This window comes from Solea solea, chromosome 19 (genome assembly GCF_958295425.1).
Source record: "Solea solea chromosome 19, fSolSol10.1, whole genome shotgun sequence".
NCBI classification, from domain to species: domain Eukaryota; kingdom Metazoa; phylum Chordata; class Actinopteri; order Pleuronectiformes; family Soleidae; genus Solea; species Solea solea.
The window spans coordinates 2,697,843-2,723,238 of record NC_081152.1 but is presented as its reverse complement, the minus strand read 5'-3'; the positions used below and the strand labels follow the sequence as shown (position 1 = coordinate 2,723,238).

Below are 25,396 nucleotides of genomic sequence, written 5' to 3'. Positions count from 1 at the left end.
CGTGTGTGCTCAGTGCAGCAGCAGCAGCAGCAGCAGCAGCAGCAGCAGCAGCAGCAGCAGCAGCAGCAGCAGCGTGGGGCCCCACAGTACAGATAAGAAGATCCTGTGTTGTGTCACATAGTTGACACAGACCCAAACATGTGTGAATTTTGGCAGCATGTCAGCGTGACATTATGGGGTCAAAGGTGAGACATATCACACAACAGTGTCAGCCTCTTATCTGCTCACACAGGCTTTCCCCCATTAACACAGACACTGGGCATCTTTCTTTAAACAATCTAAAACATGTTAATGGCCCAGTGATTTAAGTCTGATCAACACAGAAACACAACTTCCCCTGTGAGATATTCTTCTTCTTTTTCATAAACACGGCAGTATTTCAACAAATGTCTTCATTCACACGAAACTCCACAAAACCGCTCTAAATGTGATCATTCATATTCCAGGCCTGTACATGGTGCCGTCACACTAACACAGAAAATACACCACAAACGGAGAGGGTGAGGTTGAGTGTGTGCATCTGTGAGTTTACTGTGGAACACACTGAACCACCTGATCACACACATTGTCATTTATGGCCCCGTGGCTCCACCTACATCTTTGAAGTTGTCACCGTGGTGGAAGTGTTCTCCCTGGAAACTCCATTCACAGCATTTTACACGTCCTCAGCTTCTATTATCTTACATCTGTATTCATTCATTCATTCATTCATTCATTCATTTTTTAAGTTGTCCTTCAGTGTTCAACATTTTTCTCTGTAGATGGAAAGTTAAGTTACATGCATATGTGGAGGGAGTTACATCCTTGTTACATTGTCTACTGTAACACTTCCCAGTGTCCCCTGAACTCTTTGAGGATTTACAGTTGAAAATGTCCTTTATAATATGAAGGCTATTTAAAATAAGGACTTAAAAAGTTATTTTTGTGAAAAATTAGCAAAAAAGGAAAAAGACAGACAAACTTGTGCACCTCAAAATGCAGTGTTTCAGAGTTATGAATTAAAAATTTAAAAAAATGGACACCCACTAAAACAAATCCTAGCTAAAAGCCTGCACCCACCCCCTAGTGAACAGTTGGCCCCCCTCCCTTTTTTTTACTTTGCCCCCCCCGACAGGACTAACTTCCCAACAGCGTAGCAACTATATTACTGAATGTGTATGACTGGCTTCATGTGAAACAAATACACCAAAAAGTACAATTAACGAGCATTTCCACTGTGTTGGGTTTGTAAGGCTTCTCTTTCTGAGTTGGACATCTGACTTCCTACCGACAACTGGAGTTCACCATAAGTGTGTGTCTGTGTTATGTTTTCAGAGGCTGCTGCTTGTTTAATGAATGAAGGCAAGTCAAGAAGAAATATGAGAACAAAAATGTGCTCCATGTTTGACAAGTGGGCCAGCGGACTCTCCTTCAACCAGAGTCCCTCATGAAGAAATCTAGTGAGTTCAGTTCTACGAGGACATCGAATGCCAAGTAAAGGGAAACACGTGCCAGTCTGTATAATTGTAATAACTTTATCTAACCCTAACACACAGATCAGTTAAAAAAGAAAGTGTATGAAAATGTGTCTGCACTGGGTGTGTTGATGTGTTTTGCTTTTCATAGACACACACACACATGTTTCACACATGCACACCTGATCTATTCCATTCCACTATAACGTCCATGACACAAGAATCAAAGCGAACAACTTAAAAATCCTGAAAACAAACATTCATCTCCAACATTTAGCAAAGAAATGTCTAAAATGTCAACACTGAGAATATATGTGAGAACTATTTAGAGTCCAGAATGAAACACATGTTTCGATGTCAGTTCCAATAATAAACTATTTCACCTCTGTGAACATGTTAAACACACTTAATACAGGTTAAGTATATCAACAATGTGCCTCCAAGCTGCTCCTAAAATAATGAAAAACGTCTTCAGGGTTCGCGCCGCTCCCTCGACAAACAACACAAACAGTCCTCACATTGTACCATTCCTCTTTCCTGGCCTGTTATTAAACAGACCCCGCTGCAGCAGTGTTGAAGCCTCCCCTTCAATTAGAACATGATTGATGAGCACATGGAGGCCAAAGTGAACACACACCATGCTGCACGACAAAGCTGAGCCCAGAGCACAGAGCTGCGAAACCCAGAAGGCACGGCCATTCACAGATCTGTTTGGAATCATTAGTGAAGTCTTTATTGCTGCTGAGAGGCCTGATTGTTTCCATGAGCTGACCGCTCACACTGACCTGTGGAGGAAACTCTCAAACTCTCATTTCTGTGTGGACATTTTTCAGATCTCCTGCTGAACGCCGCCGCGTTACCGTTAAAATGAAAAGCATGTTCTTTGAACACCGGTCACCTTTCTCTTTTTCCCCTCGAGTGCTTCACGTTTGACGTCACAAACTCGCGTGAAGCGTGTAAAAGAACCATGACCAGAGCGAGGATGATGCTACGTTGTTCGATCACTGTGTGTACGTAATTGTGCTGGCACCACGTTTTCTAAACTTTATATTCATATTACTACATACTGCTACTAAAGAAAAAAAAACATCCACATCCAGGCGAGTGATCTGCGTGTGTACATATGTTCCTGGTCATGTTGCTGCTGCTTTAAACAGGAAGTGAATTCTCTACTCTGCAGCTGTTTGCTTAGTTTCAATTACTACAAACAAACTCTGTTGAAAATATGAAACTACGATACTATATGATGAATACTACTGCATTATACTGTGGTGCACACACTGGTTAGATAATAAGATAATAAGATAATAAACAGGGAGGGAGATCATGTTTATACTGTGACATGTCTGGGTTTACCACTAGAGAAGTAGCGTCATGCCACTGTCTCGTCAGGTTTTGCTACTTTGTCATGCTCTTGTTTTCTCTAGTAGTTTTTCCCTCAAAAGAGTGTTTTTTTGTTTCTTAAGTTTCCTCAAAAGCTGTATTTGTTAGTAGTTTTTGTTGCACTTTGAGAATAAAAGTTTGTTTATTTTCACTTTGTCTCCCGAGTCATGCAATTGGGTCCAAGTCCTTGTCCCGGTACAGCACCAGGGGAACCCGCTGTCACCATGGATAGTGCATATGTTGATACCAGTGAGTGCGGTACACACACAGTCACACATGCACACACTCTCTCATGTACAAACATACATACACCGAGAAAGAGGATGTGAGGAAACCCATAATCATCACTGCCTTTGGGGAACAGGTGATAAAGTGTCAAATACAGTGTGTCTGGGCATAAAACACATGAACAACACGTTCATCTGGAGCTGCAGAGTCAATCTCTCTCTACATTTGCTCTTTATGTGCCTTCATGACGCCAATGTTCCATCACAGACCTGTGAAGTGTGGACATCTGACATCCAGAGACAATAAGTGTCCACAGGAGGCTGTCTCTCTACTCAAGTCTCCAGATAATATCTGAATAAATTCATGTAAAAAAACACAGCAGGAGACACAAGCTAAATAATCCACAGCCATCAGCGTATAAATGGATTATTGATGAAGTGCTGCTTGAATGTGTGTGTGAGTGGGTGAATTGCTGTAGTGTGGTGAAGCAATGAGCGGCCAGTTAGTCTAGAAAAGCATTTAACCGCATAAATGCAGGTCATTGACTCAGGTATGAGGGCAGCTGCTGATTTTCCTCATTTGTTTTAGTTTTTCCACAAACAGACGTGAAAAATGACAACGTGACAACTGACAACTATTTCTTAATGAATGAACTGAACTGTCTCTGCCAATCTCAGCTGACACAGGGCGACAGGCGGGGGTCACACCCTGGACAGATCGCCAGTCCATCGCAGGACCACACATACAGACAAACAACCATTTACTATTGCACCTATGGTCAATTTAGAGCAGTGGTCTCAAAGTTGTGGCCCGGGGCCACATGTGGCCCTCTTTTTATTGTTGCATATTAAAACAAGCACTTATATTGGTAAATATGCTGAGTGCACTCTGTATCTTACCTTCAGCTGTAGGTGCAGCTCCACTCTGAGCCTCAGCCACAGCATCTGGATCAGCTGACACACCTGGATCCGCTGCACAGAGGGCACAAAACACGTGTGTTAGCAACACAAACTACATCAGGAAATATCAGCAGCATTCAATGACCAGGTTTCTCGTTCACACTCCACCACCTGCAAAACATTACAGACCAGCGGCACATTTTTCAAATGCTAACGCACACCTGCTTATAGCCAGGCTAATGCCAGACCACCGCTCAAGCTCGTTTAAGTTTAGAGATTTTGTCTAAAGATTTGTCTGACAAGAGGCACGATCAACGGATCAAAATGCCTCTGTACGCAGCTGGGTAGAACCACAACCAATCAGTCCAATGATCTGGACGACATGTGAAGAGCGATGGAAAATGCATCAAAATGTAGCTGCAAATTGATTAATTAATAAGATTAATATGATTTTTTGTGCAGTACAACAAAGCATGCAAAACCAAATAATTCACATTTAAATGAAATTAATTCACAAACATACTTTTGCTTTACTGGAAGATGTTAATAAATATATATGTATATATATATAAATACATATATATATGCATGTAAAAAATGTGATATTGCAAGGTTTGTCCAACACCAACAATCTGTTTGTCAACTAGTTTAACATCTCGAAGCCAATCATTCCTAATTGACGCATGATCATCAGTTTACAGTTGACACTGCAAACCCACAACTACATTCAAGCCTGCAACGACTCAAGCCACACCAGCCAATCAGAGCCCAGGACAGGGTGACAGCGGCTGAACCTGAACAGGAAAACAACCCCGATTCATTAGAGCGAAGGAGAAGAAGGAAAAACAACACGTCAACACAAACAATACGACATAAACTGGCAAAAGTCATATTTTTGTGTTTGTTTCCATGGTGTTGCGTGGTTGTTTAACCACTTCTCTCACTCTGGCTGTTCTTTTTTTTTGTTTTTTTTAAATACATGCATGTAATTGATACTTTGGCTGCTGGAATAGATGGAGCCTGGCTCTTCCTGGAAGCTAATCAGGATCAGGCACACGAGAGTAGACACAATTTATGGCTTGGTTATTAGCTCAACATGACTTGGCATTGGCTTGTGTCCCAGTGATACAGAGCATGTGTTTGACAGATGTGGATGCAGTGAGTAAAACCATACAGCATTCCTTTCAGTAGCCGTACTTCCCTCTATAGATTAGAGTTTAATCCGGCCATAGACGTGAGCAACGTTTCCGTCAGGAGGAGAAGATGCAGATGCAGAATCTATGTGTTCACTCTCACAGCCGCTACATACGGCGAATGAAAACCCTGCAATATGATTTAAAACAAGTCCATGTGACCAGGCCTTTCACTAAGACCTCCACGTCTTATCTTGTAATATCACAGTGTTTGATCTTTGCCTCTCTCAGGTAACTGCTTCATGCTGGGACAGCACGTCTGCTCACGTCAGCTCTGTAAATCCTGTACGTACACATTCGTACACGAGGCAGCGTATCTGTATCTGTATTCATCACATCAAAAGGGAAACAACACAACTCTAATCGATTAATAGTAAATAATAAGAATTCATTTCCAACTATTTTGATAATCATAATAACACGTAAGCCTCAACATGTCCGTCTTGCTTATTTTAACCTTACAAGGGCCAGAAAATGTCCTGTGACCATTTTTTCAGAATAACTTTCAATATGTGTCAGTTATTTACAATTTATTGCATGTTAAAATAGTATATTAACTATTTAAAATGAAGAAAAGATCCCACTGAGGTAAATGTATTTAGTAGTTGTACATGAACACCAGATTTTTCGTGTTTAATATGAAATTTGAACAGTATAAAACATATTTAAAATAAAACAATTACTTTTTGTCTCGATGTCCAAAAAAAGGGAACTATGTACATGTGTTTTTCCCTCTCTGGCAACAAAGACACTGATTTGTCAGCTTCCTGCAACAGCGCCAGTGAAACTTGTCATCTGCTATACGCTCACTGTTAAAGGGTTAAAACACAGATGGATATTAGGGCCAAGTGTCACTGGTGAAGATATTTCAAACTGAGGTTGGGAAGCACAATTTTTATTCTATTCTATTCTCGTAATACAAAGCTGAATTCAAATCGGTGAAGTATTCCTTTAAATCGAAAGTTTCCTGATTGTGTTAGCTGCTCTTTGTCACTGGTGTCTCACTTCACATTGTATCCTGTGTGCGATGCATCATGCATAGGACTGAGATCGGTATAGCGACAGTATACAGGTCAACCTGAACCCTGTACACTGTCAACTTTTAATGTCCTCACAACAACTTCGAAAAATCCTACTTTTTTTGAACGTGTAAAGTGGATGAGCCTTTAAATGAAGCCTTTAAATTCTCCTGTATAGGATAAACCCAAGCAACACATTCATAGAGTTAGGTTTTGTCAGGAGACTAAAAAAATACCACGACAGCCACTGAGTTTCCTCTGTGTGGCCACAGGCAGTAACTCTGACCGATCACATGTATCTCCAGCACTGGAAAATAAGTGATCAGAGTGATAGGATGCGTCTTTTCCACGCAGGGCTGAGAGAGAGTGAGACGGCTGTCTGCTGCATTCCTCCAGTCTGCTGCTTCACTATGAAAGAGCCCTTTGAGAGCTGAGAGGCCAAAGCCACAGCTCCATCTACTGGAGTTCTGACTGAGGGCCTTTTGGCGCACCTCACCACTTTCCTTCCCTCGCCTGTTTAAACTGCTTGTTAAATGTGTGTGTGTGTGTGTGTGCACTGCCTCTCAGTCCTCTATCCTTTGTCTCCATTACTCCCCATCCTCCACCCCTCTACGTTTCCAACCTCTCCATGACTTTTGGACAGGGCTGGATTTGACAGTTTGCAGACTGGAGTTACACAAACATTTCCTGAAGACAGAGCTACTTTGGAGGCAGAAATGATGTCGCTGGTTGAGTTAAAAAGCCCCGGTGGATGAAGCAGAGAACCACAGAGCGCCAAAAGGGAGGAAAAGATGACTGAAAAGGTTTTGCCTCTCGAAGAATGCGAGTGGTTAATGGCGTGTTTTAAAGCTGCTGTACGCAGCCATGCTGTTTGTTTTCACCGTCAGTGTATTATTCACCCTGCTGCACCACTTCTTATATGGTTCAGTGTCTCTCTCTCTCTCTCTCTCTGGTTAATGATGCTGCGCTTTCATCTGTTACATACAACTACGTTGTATGTCAGATCAGCGGGTCAAAGACTGGGTCAGGACCCACAGGTGGGTCACGGGAGATTACTGTTGGGTCATCAACATTTTTTACTGATGTTTTTACTGATTTTTAATTTACTGATGATGGGAAGTCATCTTTAAATGTTGTGAAACACTATGCCAGATAACTGTCAATCAAACTTTACACAACACCTGGTGTTTGGTATCAGTACTGATCATTGACATTATATTGTCACTGTTTTTGGTTTCAGCCACAGAATATAATATAAGTTGTGTAAAATCATCACGCCTGTACACAGTGTGTGTGTGTGTGTGTAAAGCCACCTCATTCATTTTAATGTGGTTTTATTTCTCTTCCTGCACAACTAACAAGAGATGATGTGTTCACCTGCCACTTGACCGGCTGCCTTTGAGACTCTGCATACATTACTATGATGTCAGTGTAAGTGAAGGGGCTCACATGATCTCCCCAATCAAAATAAGTCAAGTCCTGGTCAACCTCCTCCTTAGGTATCCGATGCGGACCACACTGTGTCCCTCTGTTTCTCTCACCGTGCAGAGCCTCTCAGTTTTCTGCTGTGGGACTGACTCTGCGCTTCCTCTGTTACACTGATAAATGCTGTCTTTTATTTCAATGGGATCTTTATTTGCAGGGAGAGATGGGATTACCTCCATGTGGAGTCAATGGGAAAAGCACTCTATCTTACACCTTGTTGGCAATCTTTATTTTCGCCGTACATTGTTATTGTTATTGACATGTGCATTAAAGCTGGTGTTATTGAAGCTTAACTAAATGCCTAAACCACTTTTCAGGTGTAAATCAGTGTGTTGGTGTATCTGGTTAATGATATTTGTTGATCAAGGTGCAAATCTCCACAGTTTAGTATAAAGTGAAATCTAAATTATACATGTTGTGATAAAAATCAGTATCTACTGCCCTCTCTGGTCAAACAGCAGCTACTGCATTCAAATTTTGCCATTAGTTTTCTTATGGCGTGTTTCCACCAGCTTTACTCGCCTCAGCACGAGATGGTTACGTTGCGTTTCCACTAGCATAGTACCTGGTACTTTGGCGAGGTTAAAGCGGGCTGAGTAGGTACTATGCGTGATGTCGTCAGAGGGCTGGCCACTGATTGGTCAGACTGTCGTCACAGGAAGAGACGTCCAACACAAAAATCAAGCCGAACAATGCCGAACTGTAGATCAGTTAAAACTACCTAACAATCCTAAAAAGTTGGGTTAATCTCCACCAATTACCAGGGAAATGTCTAAAATCTCAATATTTCGCAGCGGAGTCTGGTGTATTTAGGGCTAGCACTGCATAAACCCTGCCGCTGTATTCCAGTCCAGTGACTGTGCTCTGGAGATGTCCGACACAAGAATCAAGCTGAATAATGTTGAAGTGTAGATCAGTTAAAAGACTTATTAATCCTAAAAATGTGGGTTAATCTCCAACAATTACCAGGCAAAGGTCTATAATCTTAATATTTAGCAGAGGAGTCCGGTGTATTTAGCAACAGCACTGTTTTTAATCATCCTCTTGTCCAACTAGCACAAGGCTCATTGTCTCAGGCTCGTCCCCATTTTATAAACGCAAGATTGGTCACGCACGATGTGAGCTACCAGACCACGCCCCCTGCACTGCTCCCCACTCCCCTATCTATCCATCCATCCATCCATCCATCCATCCATCCATCCGCCTCTCTGAGAGCGACCCCAGAGGACGGCTGATAACACAGTCCACAGCAAAGACAGTTTTGTAATGAGATGGAAAACCAAAGCGAAGAAGTGAGTCACAGGAACTCAGCGACATCTTGCTGATTCAGTAATATTGGATTGGATTTCTGCTATGGAATTGTGGTTTGAAAGTGACCTAATGAATTAAACAGTCAAATGACATTGAATATAAAAGACAAGCGTTGGCTACCTTGGGTAATGGCTGAGCTCTGAAAGTAAATCATAGGTCTGTAAGTGTGGGAAGGCTGAAAATAGCAGACTAAACTTTGACTAAATGAAACCAATTCATTCTGCCCTCTCTGTCCAACCTCCTGTCTATCTAAACCTTCTTAGTGAACAGAAATCATGTTTATGGTACGAGAGCAAAGGTGAGAAGGTCGCCAAAATCATGAGGAAACTTCTGTTGACAACAAAGAGCTCGTTTGGAAGTGGTTCACGGCTTAACTGAGCAAAAACATTGCTAAGAACCAAATCTTCAAAAGAACGACTTAATGTTTTCATTCTTTCCTGAAATGGTCTGTAGCTGGAGCAGAACTGTTATGATATGAGATAAGTGCACAGTGTGTGGATACACCCTCCCTCTCAGCTGGCTCAAACACAAAAAATGGCTAAAATGATCACAAGCATGGTACGAGGAGGTAAACTAGCCTTCCATAATCAAAATGGCGGCCTAATTTTGCGGAAAAGCCACAAGTAATGCCCTGTGTGGTGGAGGCAAAGAGAGGGAAACGACGCCAAACCAAACAAAGAAAAAATGAGAGCGGAAATTCTAAATTATTATAAGTACAGAGAGTCTGAAAGTAACGTGTCGGAATGTGATATTGGCTTTTCAACAAATCACTTCACATGTCCTGTCTACCACACACCTTGTCTCCAAGTGATGGACAAACCAGAGCGTGTCCTGACATCAGAATCAGAATCAGAATCAGAATCAGAATCAGCTTTATTGGCCAAGTATGTAACACATACAAGGAATTCGACTCCGGTTTTTCAAACACACGCTGTACATGAAACGTAGACATTAACATAACTTAACATATATTTGACAACAGTGAATAAAAAAGTGAATAAAAAAGGTGACCAGAGGTCCGGTTTATTTTTTAAATATATACAGTATATATAAACGATAAGGTGCAGATAGTGAATAAATAAACAAATAAACAAATAACCAAAACATTATGACCCTCATAAACACTGCAGGTCACTACAGCAGCAGCACTCACAACAGAAAATAAGTCCAAAATCAAACGGGATAATGCTCCTTGACAGTAATATACAACAGTCATATGTTGAAAAGTCACCAAATAAGTTGGCAAACGCCAACCTGATCAGTATCTGTCCAACATTAAAACCACACCTTAAATATGACGTCAACAGTTCACTGCACACTGCCGTCATGTGACCAGAATGTGAGTGAGGGCTGCACTCGCCGTGTCAGCTGTGTGTGGACTTACTTTCAAAACATAGTTTAGATTTTTTGATATGTTGTTGCATTAGATACAGACACATAGTCAAGACGGAGTGCTTCTAGGGCACTGTTGTCCACATAGACACTCATTCCATTTGTAGTCGGAACTTGGAATTGCAGGAATGCCCCATGACCTCGGATTTCCAACTCAGGAACTCAGGAACAACCTCACATGCCCCAAGTTCAGGATTCCATGATGGCTGCCACCGCACAACCACTGTTATTTTTACTGTTTACTTCTGTTGTATTTGTTTCACAGTCGTTCACATAGTACTGTAGACTACGCTGTTTGTGTTTTTTAGACAAACAAAGTTTTCCTTTACCTTAAAGGAATACTTCACTGATTTGCATTTAGCTTTGTATTACTAGAATAGATATAGAAGATAGAATTATCTGTGCAATAACCAACTTATGTATAATAACTCAAATTACAACCATCTCATCCATTCAATACTGTATATAGTGTACATCTCTACTGTATATATTGTACATATTGACATTTTACATGAGAGTGCATATGTTTATGTTTACTTAGCTTTACCTTTACTCTTCATTTCTTTTTTATTATTCTTATATATTTCTATCCTTGTTTCATGTTCTTTGAATAGTAGCAGCTGTAACACAAGAATTTCCCCTCAGGGAACAATAAAGTATTCTGATTCTGATTCTGCAGTATTTTTTCCCCTGAGTTGAGAAATATCTTCATTCTTTTCTTTGTTACGTGTCCACCAGTGACACTTGGTCCTGTTAGCGTAACTGTTAGCCAGAGGTGGGTAGTAACATGCTACATTTACTCTGTTATAAATACTTGAGTAACCTTTTGGATATATTGTAATTTCAGGAGTAGTTTTATTGCAACATACTTTTACTTGCATATATATTTGAAGAAAGAATGGTACTTTTAAGCCGTTCCATTTGGCTAAGTGATGGTCGTTACTTTATTTTTTTAATGTCTTTTTTTTTTTTTTGCATAGTAAAGGTTAGAGAAAGCCAAAGGATCACGGTAAAGAGAAACAAAATCTAAACAAAGCCTGGAGAGAAGATACAGACCTGGTATTAACAGACCTATGACCCCGATGGGCCCTTAATGATGTGATCACTCAAACCACATTCACATTCTCTCTCTCTCCCTGGGACACATGTGGCTACATTCTTTTCCACGTGTGAATGCAAATGTGTCTCCAAGACGGCTTCTTTTATAAAATAAAAGTATTTTTACGCTCTTTAGGGCTCATACAATATTAACACTGATTGCAGCATGATTCCTTTTTTCCAGTGAGAACGAGAGAGCGATGGTAAATGCAGCAGCATATGATAATGATGGATAGAGTCAGTTTAAGCACGAATTGCGGAAGTAAATCTATTCTATTTCATTACAGTGAGACTGTATGGGGTTTGACTGGCATGTGTTTTATTAGCTGGTCCAGCAGAAACACCAGACAATGCACGTAATAAATGTGCTGGGTTGTTTTAAACACTCCTCCGTCATCTTAATGGCATGTTGTACGTGTCTTTTTCAGGATGTCCTTTATATAAAGTGTGTTTGTGTGTGGTGATTACCAAGAGTTCAGCTTCAATACAATAATAAACATAGGCACTAACAGCATGCACATGGTGTGTAGATGAGTATAGTAGTTCTATTTGCACAGTAACTCTGAACTGTTAGCAATATCAGTCAATAAGACGCTCTACGTGCTATTGTTTTTCACACAGATGGTTTAGCAACATATGTACAGTAAAAAAAACAACAGTATACACAAGGGTTTGATTTCTAATGAAAATGTCCTCCCTCCACATCTCTCCTTATCTTCGTGTTTAGTTTAGTTTGACAAGATTTACCGTGTCCACTGTGTTTCTGATGAGATATGAAAACACAAAGGGCTCAAAAGGACATCAAACAAATTATAGCAGAGCACATGAAATAAACTTGAACAGCATTATTAAATACGCTATCAGTCAAACATTAGAAACAAAGAGGACCATACGGTGCTTCAGTTACTACAAAAGACACCGTAGCATTCAAGACTCTCGGAACCTTCAAAGTTCTCTGTGTGTTTTCCGTTACATAGTGATGTCAAACTATAACTGACCGAGATGACAATCTGTGAAATGTAAAAGTTCACCCAGTCTGCGGGGGAAACTGTGCCGACAGCACCGGGAACCATGCAGGAAAGTCACAGGAAAAACAAACACACAGACACTTGAGGCCAGATGTCACTACTTTTGTCACAAAGACGCCCTCATCCCTCTCCTGTGGACATAAAGCACGTACAACAAGTGAACAAGCTTTCTGACATAATGACTGAATCGTGGCACACGCTCAGTTGTCAGATGGTATCACTTGCCATGGAATTTCCCCTCCAGTGGCTCAGATACTATCTCCCCGCACTGCAATCCTCCATCACCAGGCAGCTCACACTGGGGTAACTCCATCCCCGTGACTGAGTTAAAACAACAATAGCCATCTCATAAAAACAAAACAGGGACCTCCGTTCAAATATTTGGCCATTTGAAGGCCTCAAAGACGAGACAATAAATGAGACAGGGGAAGGTTGTAGTGGCGGGGGGGGCGGGGCTGCGGTCATTTGCATTTTACTGGCTTTCTGATAAGATACCAAGCTGCATACCAAGCTGAGTCTGTGGAGATCAGCCAGTGAAACAAAGCTTTTGGATGCATGTAAGTCAACTGTTTATCTTTCACCAAAGCAGATCTTAGTCATTCTTTCCTTCATCTAAACAGACTGAGAGACGAGCAGAGGAGCAGAGGAACGAGTGCCACCCAGGAAATTATTACAGCAGTGTATTTCTGTTTCATTCTCCTTAAAAACTCTTCCTCTTTGGTCTTTGTGCCTCTGAACTATGATTAACGGGCATCTGCAGGGGGAGGAGGGACAAGCTGTTACTCTGACAAGCCTGCTCTTAACATATTTCCAGAGCCATGGCAGACAGTAAAGGCCAACCAGTGCTTACTGAGAGTGTTCACACACATACAATTTGATCCTTTTCAGTTTTAACCTTTTCTATTCTGTTGGTCTTAAAGGTCCAGTGTGTAACGTGGTTTATTGACAGAAATCAAATATATTAGCCTTAAACGTGCTTGTTTAAGTGTACAGTCACAGCCTGCAGTATACAGTACACTGCAGCCTAAACTTTGCTTTACTAATCATGATGAACAAGAGCCTTTCGAGTATGTGCTTGGGAAAGGGAACGACAAGCACAAAAATCATCTGTCTGTTACAAGCCTCACTATTAGATGTCACTAATTCTTACTAGCCAGTGGTAAATTGATTAGCACTTTTGATATTTTCCCACTCTGGGACTATGGAGTTTGCATGTTCTCCCCATGTGTGTGTGTGTGTGTGTGTGTGTGTGTTTTCTCCAGGTTCTCCAGCCTCCTCCCACAGTCCAAAAACATGCAACATGTGGATTAGGTAAATTGGACACTCTAAATTGGCCATGGGTGTGAGAGTAAATGGTTATTTGGCTCTATGTGTGGCCCTGGGATTGACTGTCCATGGTGTGACCCCGCCTATCGCCCTATGTCAGCTGAGACTGGCACAGCAACCCCCATGACCCTCATGTGCAGGATAAAGCGGTAGAAGATAGATGGATGGAAAATATTGCTCTTTTTTTTTTTTTAACAATACAAATAAAGAACTGTAGACACTAAAAACTAGAAATATTAGACTCTTGTGAGAACGTGTGACTGTCACATGTACAGGACAGTACCGGCCCACTTCAAGTGCCCAAGGACACGTCAGCATGTTAACTCGTGAAGCTGGGAATTGAACCCTCAACCTTACTCAACCACTGAGCCATTGTCCTGTCCAGGAGGACGGTTTGGTTAAGACACGTCAGCATGTCTTGCCCAGCGTGAATGAGTGAATAGCTAAAACTGTGAAGGAACTTCGCTGAAGTGAGGCGACAAGTGAGCAACCTCAGATGACTAATGATAAGAGTAATAAGTGTGTGTGTGTGTGTGTGTGTTTGGGGAATATGTGAATATCTTCAAAAAGAAAAGCAATTAAAAACAGTCCTGCCATGTTTTCACTGAGCATAGGCTATGTGACTATGAAAATATCCAATACAACCCAGTTCCAAAAACTTGAGGTGTCCCTTTCAAAGTTTCTTTTTCATCCTGCAGTCCAAGTGTAAAGCCCATAATAGTATGCTTAAATCAATAACAGAGCCATTCCATGTGCTGTGTCCTTGTGAGGAGAGATTCAGGAGCCTCAGTTTCACCAGACTCCAGTGGGCTGGATAATAAAATAATAGAATAAATGATAACAGTCCACAGCTGCATTCCAGTGAACAGACTGGTGCTTTCATGGTCTCTCTGCTGCACTGTTTTTATGACTTCATTGTGAAGTGACCTCCAGTGTGTGTGTGTGACAAAGTCATGTCATGTAGAGTCAGCGTGGAAAAACACTGAGCTTTAAAAGTGGAAACTAACATTTCAAACCGTCGGACCGTTCAGGAGTTTTTTTTGACATGTGTGACTCGTGTGAAATACAACAGTGACTTTGCCACGCATGGCTCCAGCACACTGCTGTCACCACCAACCACTCTGAGACAAAGACACTCACTCACACTGAAAACATGGCCGCCAGTGGGGACACAATAAAAAACAGATTTTAGCCATTTTACAAAAACGCTTGCCCAATAAAATGATCTCCTGTTAGACAGCTTTTTAAACCACACTCCCACACCCATGTCCACAAACAAATGACTGTGTGTGTCAGTCTAACACACAATTGTACTAAATGGATTTAGTCAAAGTCAGACTCACACACACAAATGATATGATTAGGTGTAGCATGTATATGTTGGCCTGGGTGCTGTGTGCACGCGCCACAGTTCCCACCCAAGGCTAAAGCCTGCAAATAATAGAAGAAGACAGGACTATCTTATTATATCTTATCTTAAATCCACGCCCGGGTTATGGCTGAACTAACAGCTGATTTCATATTTTTCGGATACATGAAATGTTGACCCGGCAACAACATTTTGCTTTGGTGCTGAATTATTTATGATCCAAGAGAAAGTGCAGTGCAGAGCAGCACATGTTTGGATTTGACTCTGCTTCCATTAACTGAGTTAATGAGGAGTGTGTGAGGGATCTAGAATCAAACATACATAAATGCAACAAACACCCCTCACACAGACACGGTTACACAGGTAGAGAGGTATTCACCATAAAACACGAGCACACATCCTGGGACACTTTAACAGGATAATTATGAACAGACTCAACAGCACTTGTGGCTCCAAACATCTTCTCATCTAAACAGTTGATGATCAGACCCATGCTGGAATTCAGTGAGATTAAAAACATCCACAGCAACTTCGTCTTCTTCTTCTGGGAAACACAAAGATAAAAGACACTTTTCTTCAGCAAAAGGACCTTAGTGAGTAAATGTTGTGACAAAATATCTTAAATACACAAAGTGAGGTGAAAAAGGCCCGCAGAGTGCCTCAGCTGACCTTTAACCTGCAGGAGTTTATGGAAGGGGTGGGTGGGGCTCGTTCTCACTTCGCAGACTATACAATTTATGTAATGTAGTTCAAAAGGTGATCAGACTGACTTCCTAAGCAAACAACTGATAAAACCTCCCAACATGAAGATCACTAACACAGAGAAGGGAGTGTGTTTGTTCAGTAAGAACTACCGTCAGGTCAGGACTAATTCAGGTCCCACATCTTCTATGAATTCAGCTCCAATAAACTTCTTTACTCAGAAGTTACACGTTTTTAACAACAAGGAGTTAGACTTGGCGTTCTGCGCGTGCACCAAAATGTCCTCCCCGGTCTTTGACCCTGAAGTTGAAGGAGCCGGCGTATAAACTGCAGCACTGTTGAAGGAAAACAACAAACAACACGATGGCACTTGTGAGAGTGACAACTACAGAGAAGACTCACTTTCGGACTGATGATTAACACGTACAGTCAGCAGGTTCCAAACATACAGAACCACAGCACCGTTCACTGTTCTGTCATGTCAACTCATTCAATACACACTAGCTTATAGAGGGATACAGCGCCACCTACGGAGGCGGAGTCACACATGTACGGACAATAAATCCATTTGCTCATCCACATGTATGCTTTGAAATTGTCCAACTGTCTGTCATAGTCAGACTACCGCCTTAGCTCGATTAAACTGTGCATATTAACATACTGAGTGGGAATAGTATAACATGTATATATATATATATATATATAACATGGAGAAGAAAATACTATAGACACTACTAACATTGTCAGAGTCATTTCATTTTATATATTTCACTTCAGGCCTTCTTTCAAACTCAATATATTGATATTGACACTGGGATTCCAATTACTGTTGCATGTATGTTCAACTGGACCGAACAATGTTCTACATTTCTCAGAAACAACAACAGAAGAAGAAGATGTTAATATTTGAAGTTAATGGATGCTAGAAAGACGCAGAATGCTGCTTGACAAGCTAACAACTGAATGGTTTTGTGTATCCTTTGACGTCGTTGAATCACATTTCTGACGTTTCACTTTCAGAGTTTCAGTTTTGTCTTCGTTGGACGAACAATGGCGACCAACTGACAAGATGGTCCATAAACATTTCCTCATAATGTGCATTCGAGGTTGATTTGTGCCGTGTCATGATGCAAAAACGTCTGTCATGTTTAGTCTCCCTATATCAACATGTAAACATATACCAATGCATTAGAGGAACACAGAGTTCTATAGCACAACTGTGTTTCTCCTCCAATCACTTGAAGGCCTCTTCCCTCCTCCTCTGTTTCTGTTTACCAGCTCCAGTAATTAGCAGCATATGTTGACACTGCGCTTCTATGGTTTCTGTTCCAAGTGAAATCAACAAAAGTCTATGTATGGATTTAATGCACGCTGAGGCTAAAATAAGTATTGGGGCTAATGCAGTTAAATTAAAACCTAACTGTATGATTACCTAAGAAGACATTTGAACAAAAGCCAGAGTCCATCCTGCTGCCGTCAAGTCACTCCACTGTGAGCCCTGTCCATGGGAATGTCTTCATGGCTCTAATCAGTCCCAGATCCACAAATATAATTAGTACCAGACGTGAGACATACCAGCATGCAGCACTTTGCCTCCTCGCTAGTGCTGTAGTCCTCAAAATCAAGACTGGTCCTTTTTCTGAAGGTATTAATATTTGTCAAACTAAGATGTGAAAGTATAATAAAGATTGAATGGAATATGTCTGCCATAGGTTGTGCTCTCATCACAATACACTGTCATATGTGGTATCATCTGATATAGAAAGAAAGGCATAGAGCTGAAAATAACCATCAACGGTAGAGAAATTAAAAGAGTAAAGGAGACCAAGTTCTTGGGTGTCATAATAGACGTAAACTGGAAATCACACATAAACAGCACAAACTTGGAAATATCCAAATCAATAGCTCTACTCCATAAAGTGAAAAAGAATATCAGATACTTTATAGAATAAAATTATCCTTCCATGTTTGGCATACTGCGTTGAAATTTGGGGAATTTCACAAAGTCTTCCTTTTACAAAGCGCAATAAGAATCATTAGTAGACACAGATGCAGAGATGCACCCAATCCATTATTCATTAAGTTCATTACACTATTCTGCAAATCATGTTCAAAGCTCAAAAGAAGATATCATCTTCTAACATAGAGAAGAAATTAAAAAAAAAAATTTGTACATTAAGATTCTTACGTATTTTTGTTCCATTTCATTCATGTTTATGTTCAATTATTTTATTTTTCTATGAATGAAACAAGGTGAATTATCAGTACATTTCCATGCACAGTTAAGTCAAGCTATGATTGTTTTGAATGAAGTCCACCTCCACAACACAAGGTGGCAACGAAAGTATGCTGTTCCTGTTATCCAGTAAACATGTATCCAGGGTCACCGTATAAACATTTGAAAACATACTAAACACTTCTTCACATCCTCACAGACCAGTTCTCACTCCCACCGCTAACTCCTTTTACCTTCCTTTTTGACCTCACTCCAAACACGTTAATCTGACACTGAATAATTAGCAGATGTTTGACCTATGTTTGACCTATTCATTGCAGATGGCCGACCATGGGTCAATCCCTACTTTGTTTCTCTTCACAGACCTGATTGTGTCGTTGTAGCTCTGTTCACATTAAACATGGCTGCAGCACTGTTGCCACTGCCACGACCAGGAGTCATGACGTGAGTTTCGTTGGCAGTGTTGTAATGTAACAATGTCACAGAGTACAAACACTTTGGTACTGCACATAAGTACAAACTCCACTTATCTGTATTTAGTTATTTATATTTCTAGAAACGTTTTACTTTTACTCCACTGCATTTCCCAATATCTATCTATTTGTTACTTGTTACTATCAAATAGAATCAGAACAAGAACATTTGGTAATGGTCTGTGTTTATAAAGATCTTTTCTAGTCTTGATGAGCTGCTATACACTACTTTCAAGATTTCAAGATTTCAAGAGGTTTTATTGTCATTATGAGACATAATGAAATTTTTGCAGAGACTCCCGGCTACGCAAATAGCTTTGCCATTCACCCAATCACACAATCTTTCATACCCATTCACACCATTTTAGTACCTGCCCTGCCGAGGTTCCAAGTGAGCTGAGCCGATACTATACGTGACATTGTAGAGTAGAGTCGTGCTGTGCCGGGACTGTGTAGTGGAAAAGCACCTTACGTGTTGAGGAACATGATGGTTCATTGTCTATCTTCAGCAAGACATTGTTAGCCACTGGGTAGTGGAAAAGTGCCAATACTGGTTTATATTTCAATTTCAAATGAGTAAAAGCTTCTACTGTAGAGTCCGTCTTTGTGACAATCTCCCTCCCTCTCTCACATTGTCATCACCCACTATGCATGCTAATGCAGGTACAAACAGAGCCTGAGTCTTTATGTTGTGGTGCAGTTGTGCATATAAATACAATGGTGCCCTGCAGCCTTCCTCAGTCTGTTTCACACTCCTTTGAGTGCTTGTCACCAGCCAGTAATTAGCTGCAACCTAGAACAAAGCCAGCACTGTTGTGAGCAGGATGACCAGGCACTAGCACTGATGGGAGAAGGTATGCTGTGGAAGGTTGTAATGGGGCAGCTGAGAGTAATATTAAATCTATCCCAGGTAAAATGTGGGACTAATAAAATGACAATCTCAGGCCTCTGTTGAGAGCGAGGGCCAGAACATGTGATACACTTTATTATACACCCCTGAGATGAATAACCATTTATCACCAGGCACAGGGAGAAAAACAACCAACAAGAACACTGGCACCCAAATACAAGGTTGGGACAGTAATGAAATGAATTAATCTTCAACCAAATATTAGAAATACTTTGGACAAATGAAAAGTACTTACTAAAGTTCTTATGGTACATTTTGAAGGATTGGCTCGTGATGTGTTGACTATAAAAACGTTAACAGTGAGCTGAAATTAAATGTTAGTGGCGTTTTGGGTACAATAAAGTAGTTTTTAAAAAATGTTACGACTCAGTCCAGCAGTAGTTTGTAAAGTGTTGAGCTGCTCCTATGTTCAAGAACTTGTTGTTCTTGAGAGTTGTTGGACCTAAGATGTAAGGAGTGGTTCTACATGACTGTTGTCTTTCTATAGGACTGTTGTCTTCTTACAAGAAAGTTATCTTCTACATTACTGTTGTCTATCCACAGGACTGTTGTCTTCTACAGGACTGTTGTCTTCTACATTACTGTTGTCTTCTACAGGACTGTTGTCTTCTACATTACTGTTGTCTTCTACAAGACTGTTGTCTTCTACATTACTGTTGTCTTCTACAAGACTGTTGTCTTCTACATTACTGTTGTCTTCTACAGGACTGTTGTCTTCTACATTACTGTTGTCTTCTACAGGACTGTTGTCTTCTACATTACTGTTGTTTTCTACAAGACTGTTGTCTTCTACAAAACTGTTGTCTTCTACATTACTGTTGTCTTCTACATTACTGTTGTCTATCCACAGGACTGTTGTCTTCTACATGACTGTTGTCTTCTACATTACTGTTGTCTATCCACAGGACTGTTGTCTTCTACATGACTGATGTCCAAAGCACATCTCCTTACCAGCTGAGCTAATCGGAAGATACATGAACCTGATTTTTATTTGGCCATAATAACCATGTAACCACATAACGTTCTGAAACGCACAGTGGGTTATTAAAAGACAGTGTCCAGCATGAAAAAAAACATTTTAAATTCCTAACTTAATGTAGATTAACAACGTTAATGAAAACTCACCCCATAAGCAGATCCGTTTGTTGTTCATAAACTCTGGAGAATGATAAAGTCCGCTAGCTTAAATGCTAACGCATTAGCGATAAAGTCCGTTAGCTTAAATGCTAACGCATTAGCGATAAAGTCCGTTAGCTTAAATGCTAACACATTAGCGGTAACGTCCGTTAGTTTAAATGCTAATGCATTAGCGATAAAGTCCGGTAGCTTAAATGCTAACACATTAGCGATAAAGTTCGTTAGCTTAAATGCTAACGCATTAGCGATAAAGTCAGTTAGCTTAAATGCTAACACATTAGCGATAAAGTTCGTTAGCTTAAATGCTAACGCGTTAGCAAAAAGGTCCGTTAGCTTAAATGCTAACGCATTAACGATAAAGGCCGCGCGCATAGCACAAGTGAGATCGGTGTTGGCATGACCAGAAGCCACATGCCACGACTAAGTTCTTCTGCAATGTGTTTTTTCTTGTCCATCTTCATTGGAAGCAGCAGCAACAGTAATAAGCAGCAGTAGCCATGAGGAGCGCAGTAGTAGCTGCATTTTAAGTAGCCATGTGTTTCCTCTGTGACGATGATTGGCCAAAAACAACAACAAAAGCACTGGAATGTGATGTTGATTCACTGCGATCAAACAACCATAAATTCAAATACAAAGTTCATGGTTTTAAGACTCACAATACTTTTTTCTTTGCTTACTCGGTTTGCACTGGGTCGACTTGTTACTACTGTTGCTGTGGCGGGTCACATGTTACGACATAAACTGACCATAATGTGTCACCAGAGACTGAGGAGAGATTTTATATTGCAGGAATTAAATTCATAAAATACATTTTAATTTGCAGACTGTAAAACTCTGTAAAAAGACCAGATCACGTGCTACATATCACTTTAACACACAGGACGTCAGAAATGACGCTGAGCATCAGAAAAGATGAACCATCTACTGACACTAAAAGCTTTGGATAAGGAAAAATAAGAAGGAAAAAAACCAGAGTGAAGATACATTTAAATATCATAGAGGAAGTTGATGACATGCAGGTGTGGATACTTTCTTTCCACACAGGGAGGCAAAGTGGAGAATTTCAAACTGTTATTAAGACCTTTGAACTGTGCCGCATTACATTTCCCAGTGTTTAGCCTGCAAGAAATTATGAAAATAAGACAAATGGAGAGCGTCAGCCACGGTTAGCCATGTATGTGTATGTGACACTGTAACGCCAGGTATAACTGCAATGACTCATTTCCATCATTTGTCAAATCTGACAGCCTACATGAACCATGCACAGGCAGCAGCACGTTTATATACTTCAGGGTGCTGTCGGACATGTTTTACATGCATCACGTGTTTATTTATGTACAGTATGTGACGGCTTTCTAGAGCAGAAATGTCATAAACTACTTCAGAGAAGATACAAAACTGCAAAGACAAACACAAAAAAGACCAAAAGATGAAAAAAATGACATAATTACAAGTTTCATGCAAGCATGTACTGTAGAAGCCAACCAGACTGAGCTGAAAGCAAATCCAAAAACAATCACTTACATGACCATTAGGTGGTTTGACTGCGAGCACAGACGTGTTAATCATACGTGTATTCACAGAGCTGTTACAGAACATTCACTCTGGCTCTCGGCCAGTTTGTCCCAACTTCAACCAAAAACCTTCAATCTTTCCTTTCAAACTGTGGGAATAAGAGATGCACATAAAACAGTCACACACAGGGAACTATTAATCCAAATCTGAGAAACATTTAAACCACAAAGCTTTTGGATTTGAAACTCTCTTCTGGACGTGACTTCACTGGACAACAGTTTGTTGCCTTCAAACATCTCATCTCTTCTCATCTCATTCTCGGTGTTTAACTCTGACTTCATGTCCAGTCAGATTAAGATGGGACCTACTTTACACTGCTCACACTCAACTATCTCTTAATTGTCACACGTTTGCATTAAATGATCCAGTTCCTTGTTGTAAAATGTGTGGGGAAACCCGTGGCCCTGAACACATCCCCCACTTTTCTGCTGAGTGCAGATGAGTGAACCCCTGGCTCTGACCTCTGGCTAACTCTGCAGGCTTTTCCAGCGCTGGAACACTTTGCTTCACTTCACAGCGTGACTGCAGAACGAGGGGGCAATTCAGGGTGCGACAGAGCAGATGGTGGTGAGGGAAGTATGTCATACTGTGTACAACCTGCAACACTTCATCGTCGGTGTGTGATCTGCAAGCACAGGACATACCAGAGGATACATGCGCACGTTGTGTTGTTTCAATAATTAAAATAAAGCGCAGTAGCCTCCATGGAAGTGAGTAACCATGTTACCTTTCACTACTCACTCACTATTCTTCTGTCCATAAAATGGAGTTAAACTGTGGAAATCAGTGTTTAAAAAACCTGGAAACCATGATGTTCTCAAATGTCTTTTTCAGTTCTAATGATTTTTTGTTGTCAAATGGAAAATATTCACATTTAAGAAGCTGAAAAATCACAAAGCTTGCATTAATTTGTATTAAAAAAAACTTAATCTCTAAAACCAATTAATCGATTATGGAGATGGTGAAGACAGCGGGTGAAAGTTAAATGACTCAGGCTAACATGGGCTTCATAAACATTAAACCTCGGGCCAAAGCCACATGTAGTTCATTCTGAGATCGGAGCAATTAGCCCGAGTTCACAGCAACGCAGCCTCGCAGCCAGTCAGTCAGTCATCAGCAGCAGCACAGCAGACGCCTCCAGCATAGCTAAACAACACTGTTGAACCACAATGTGACATCATCATCATCATCATCATCATCATCCAGCTGAACACGGCACTCACTGATCACATACTGCACATGCAGAAGACGACGCAGCAGATTTAAGGCTTTACACATTAAAAGTGTTTATGGCTGACATGACAGGCGAAACTTGAAGAGCCCACAAGGTATTTGTTGAAATGTGGAGGACACACAAACACACACACACACACACACACTGAGGGGGGGTTTCAAGGGACAAGCTGCAATTCCACCAAGTTGTACTCTGAAATGTTAAACCCTGATGTGTGTAGTCCAGTGGGCTTTAGCTCCACCAGCAACATAAATAATATGACATCACACCAACACCACATTCTGCACACTGTCATTAGTCATTCAAAGTAAACACAGGATTCTCTTCATTACCCAGAGGTCGACTAATCACTGTGTGTGGGACCATAACCGGAGGCCAAAACTGAGGATGGCACCGATGAGTTAACTGGCCTATAGTGTAAAGTAGTGGAGTAGGGAATCAAACTCTTCACCTTCCAGTTGAAAGACAACTAACTGAGGCACTGTGCACATTCATAATTATAAAGGTGAGGTTAACTGAGCAGGTGTAGATGGCAACTTTTTTTAATCCAAACACAAATAAATGTGTGACGCACTGATTGGTGGAAACAGGTTCATTGGTTCATAGCACTTCCTTATAGATTACATTACATTACATTTACGTTACATTCACCCTGACTCTTAGAACACGGAGGAAAACATCATAAAACATAAAAACATCAGATCAGTTCATCGGCATTTTCAGCTTCCCAGTCGTTCCCAGAGACGGCAAATGAGCAGATGCAGATCTGACGTTTCACTAGGTTGTTTACTGCATCCATCATGGGAGATAAGTGTGGACTCATCCTGTGAAAAATTCCACCCATCCACTATCTACCGCTTTAGTCACACCACGGGGGGAGAACATGCAAACTCAACATGCAGAAAGGCCCGTGTCACGACCCGGGTGCAGGAGCACTAACTACTTCACCAATCGTGTGGCCAGCTTGAAGGTTATTGACCATAGAGAGCGCCGTATACGTCACTGTTATTACAGATGCACGATGCAAGTTATTCTTCCACGTCTAACAGAGACGCCCTATAAAAACTTCTGTGTCTAAATGCACCACCAGTTGGTTTGCGTTTGAGAGCTGGTGCGTCTCTGTCAGACCTTGGTGCAGCCTCTTCGATATGATGCCGATTATAATCTGAAGGGATTATGCTGCGTTCCATTTACAACTCAAACAAAACTGGGCTGTGTTCTGGAAAGAAGTCTTAACCCAGGCTGTACCAGTCGATAACAGCGCTCTTTGCAGTTTTTGCATAAACAAACAGCTACAACTGATTTACTGTGAAACAAATAAAACAGTATTTGCAGTATCTGTACGAGTGGCAGCCATCTTGGAATACGGGTTGGAAAACTGACTTAACACAAGTCAGAAATGGAGTGGTTAATATGTAGCATGCCCTCTAGTGGTGGTGTAAGAAGGACACTCTTTGTGTTCTCTCACAGCTGGCCTCCATCACACCTCTGCATTCAGGTTTCCAACAGTATCAATAAGAATCAGTATTGGTATCAATAGAATCCTAACAAAAGCCCTCCTCTGCTGTTGTTAGCATTAAAGTGGCAAACAAACCTGCTTTTCTATTTAACCCTGAGCCTCACAGTGGGATAGTGGCCTCTATGGGGCCTCATTAAAGGGGGTTTCCAACATTGGAATTTCAGGGCCCCTCTCAGCTCAGAGCTCCAGGCAATTGCCGGCTTTTCCTGCCCTGTTGTGACGCCCCTGGATGAACAGCATCAAACTGTGTCTTCAAAGACACGTGAGGTGTTGCACTCACAGTTGCATCGGACACAACAACAGCCTTCAAACCTAAACTCTCTGACGTGTGTTCGCGAGTACCTGGTCACATTCATCGTCTTCACTCGCTCTTTATCACATGTGTTTTCAGGTTGAGGTTCTAACATGTCTGCTTTTGTTTAAAC

General features: G+C 41.0%; 1 protein-coding gene across 2 annotated transcripts in view; it reads right to left on the bottom strand.

Moving 5' to 3' along the window:
- Positions 1-25,396, bottom strand: part of ror2 (receptor tyrosine kinase-like orphan receptor 2) — a 43,129-nt gene that overhangs the window by 15,258 nt on the left and 2,475 nt on the right. Inside the window, exons 1-2 of one of the 2 annotated variants that reach the window (XM_058616921.1) lie at positions 20,632-20,674; positions 3,965-4,036 (exon numbers count right to left, since the gene is read on the bottom strand). In XM_058616921.1, coding sequence (XP_058472904.1) covers positions 3,965-4,036; positions 20,632-20,659 — 100 coding nt within the window. In that variant the 5' untranslated portion in view covers positions 20,660-20,674. Of the gene's footprint in view, positions 1-3,964; positions 4,037-20,631; positions 20,675-25,396 lie in introns of those variants that run through there. The other variant, XM_058616919.1, reaches the window with a different exon arrangement.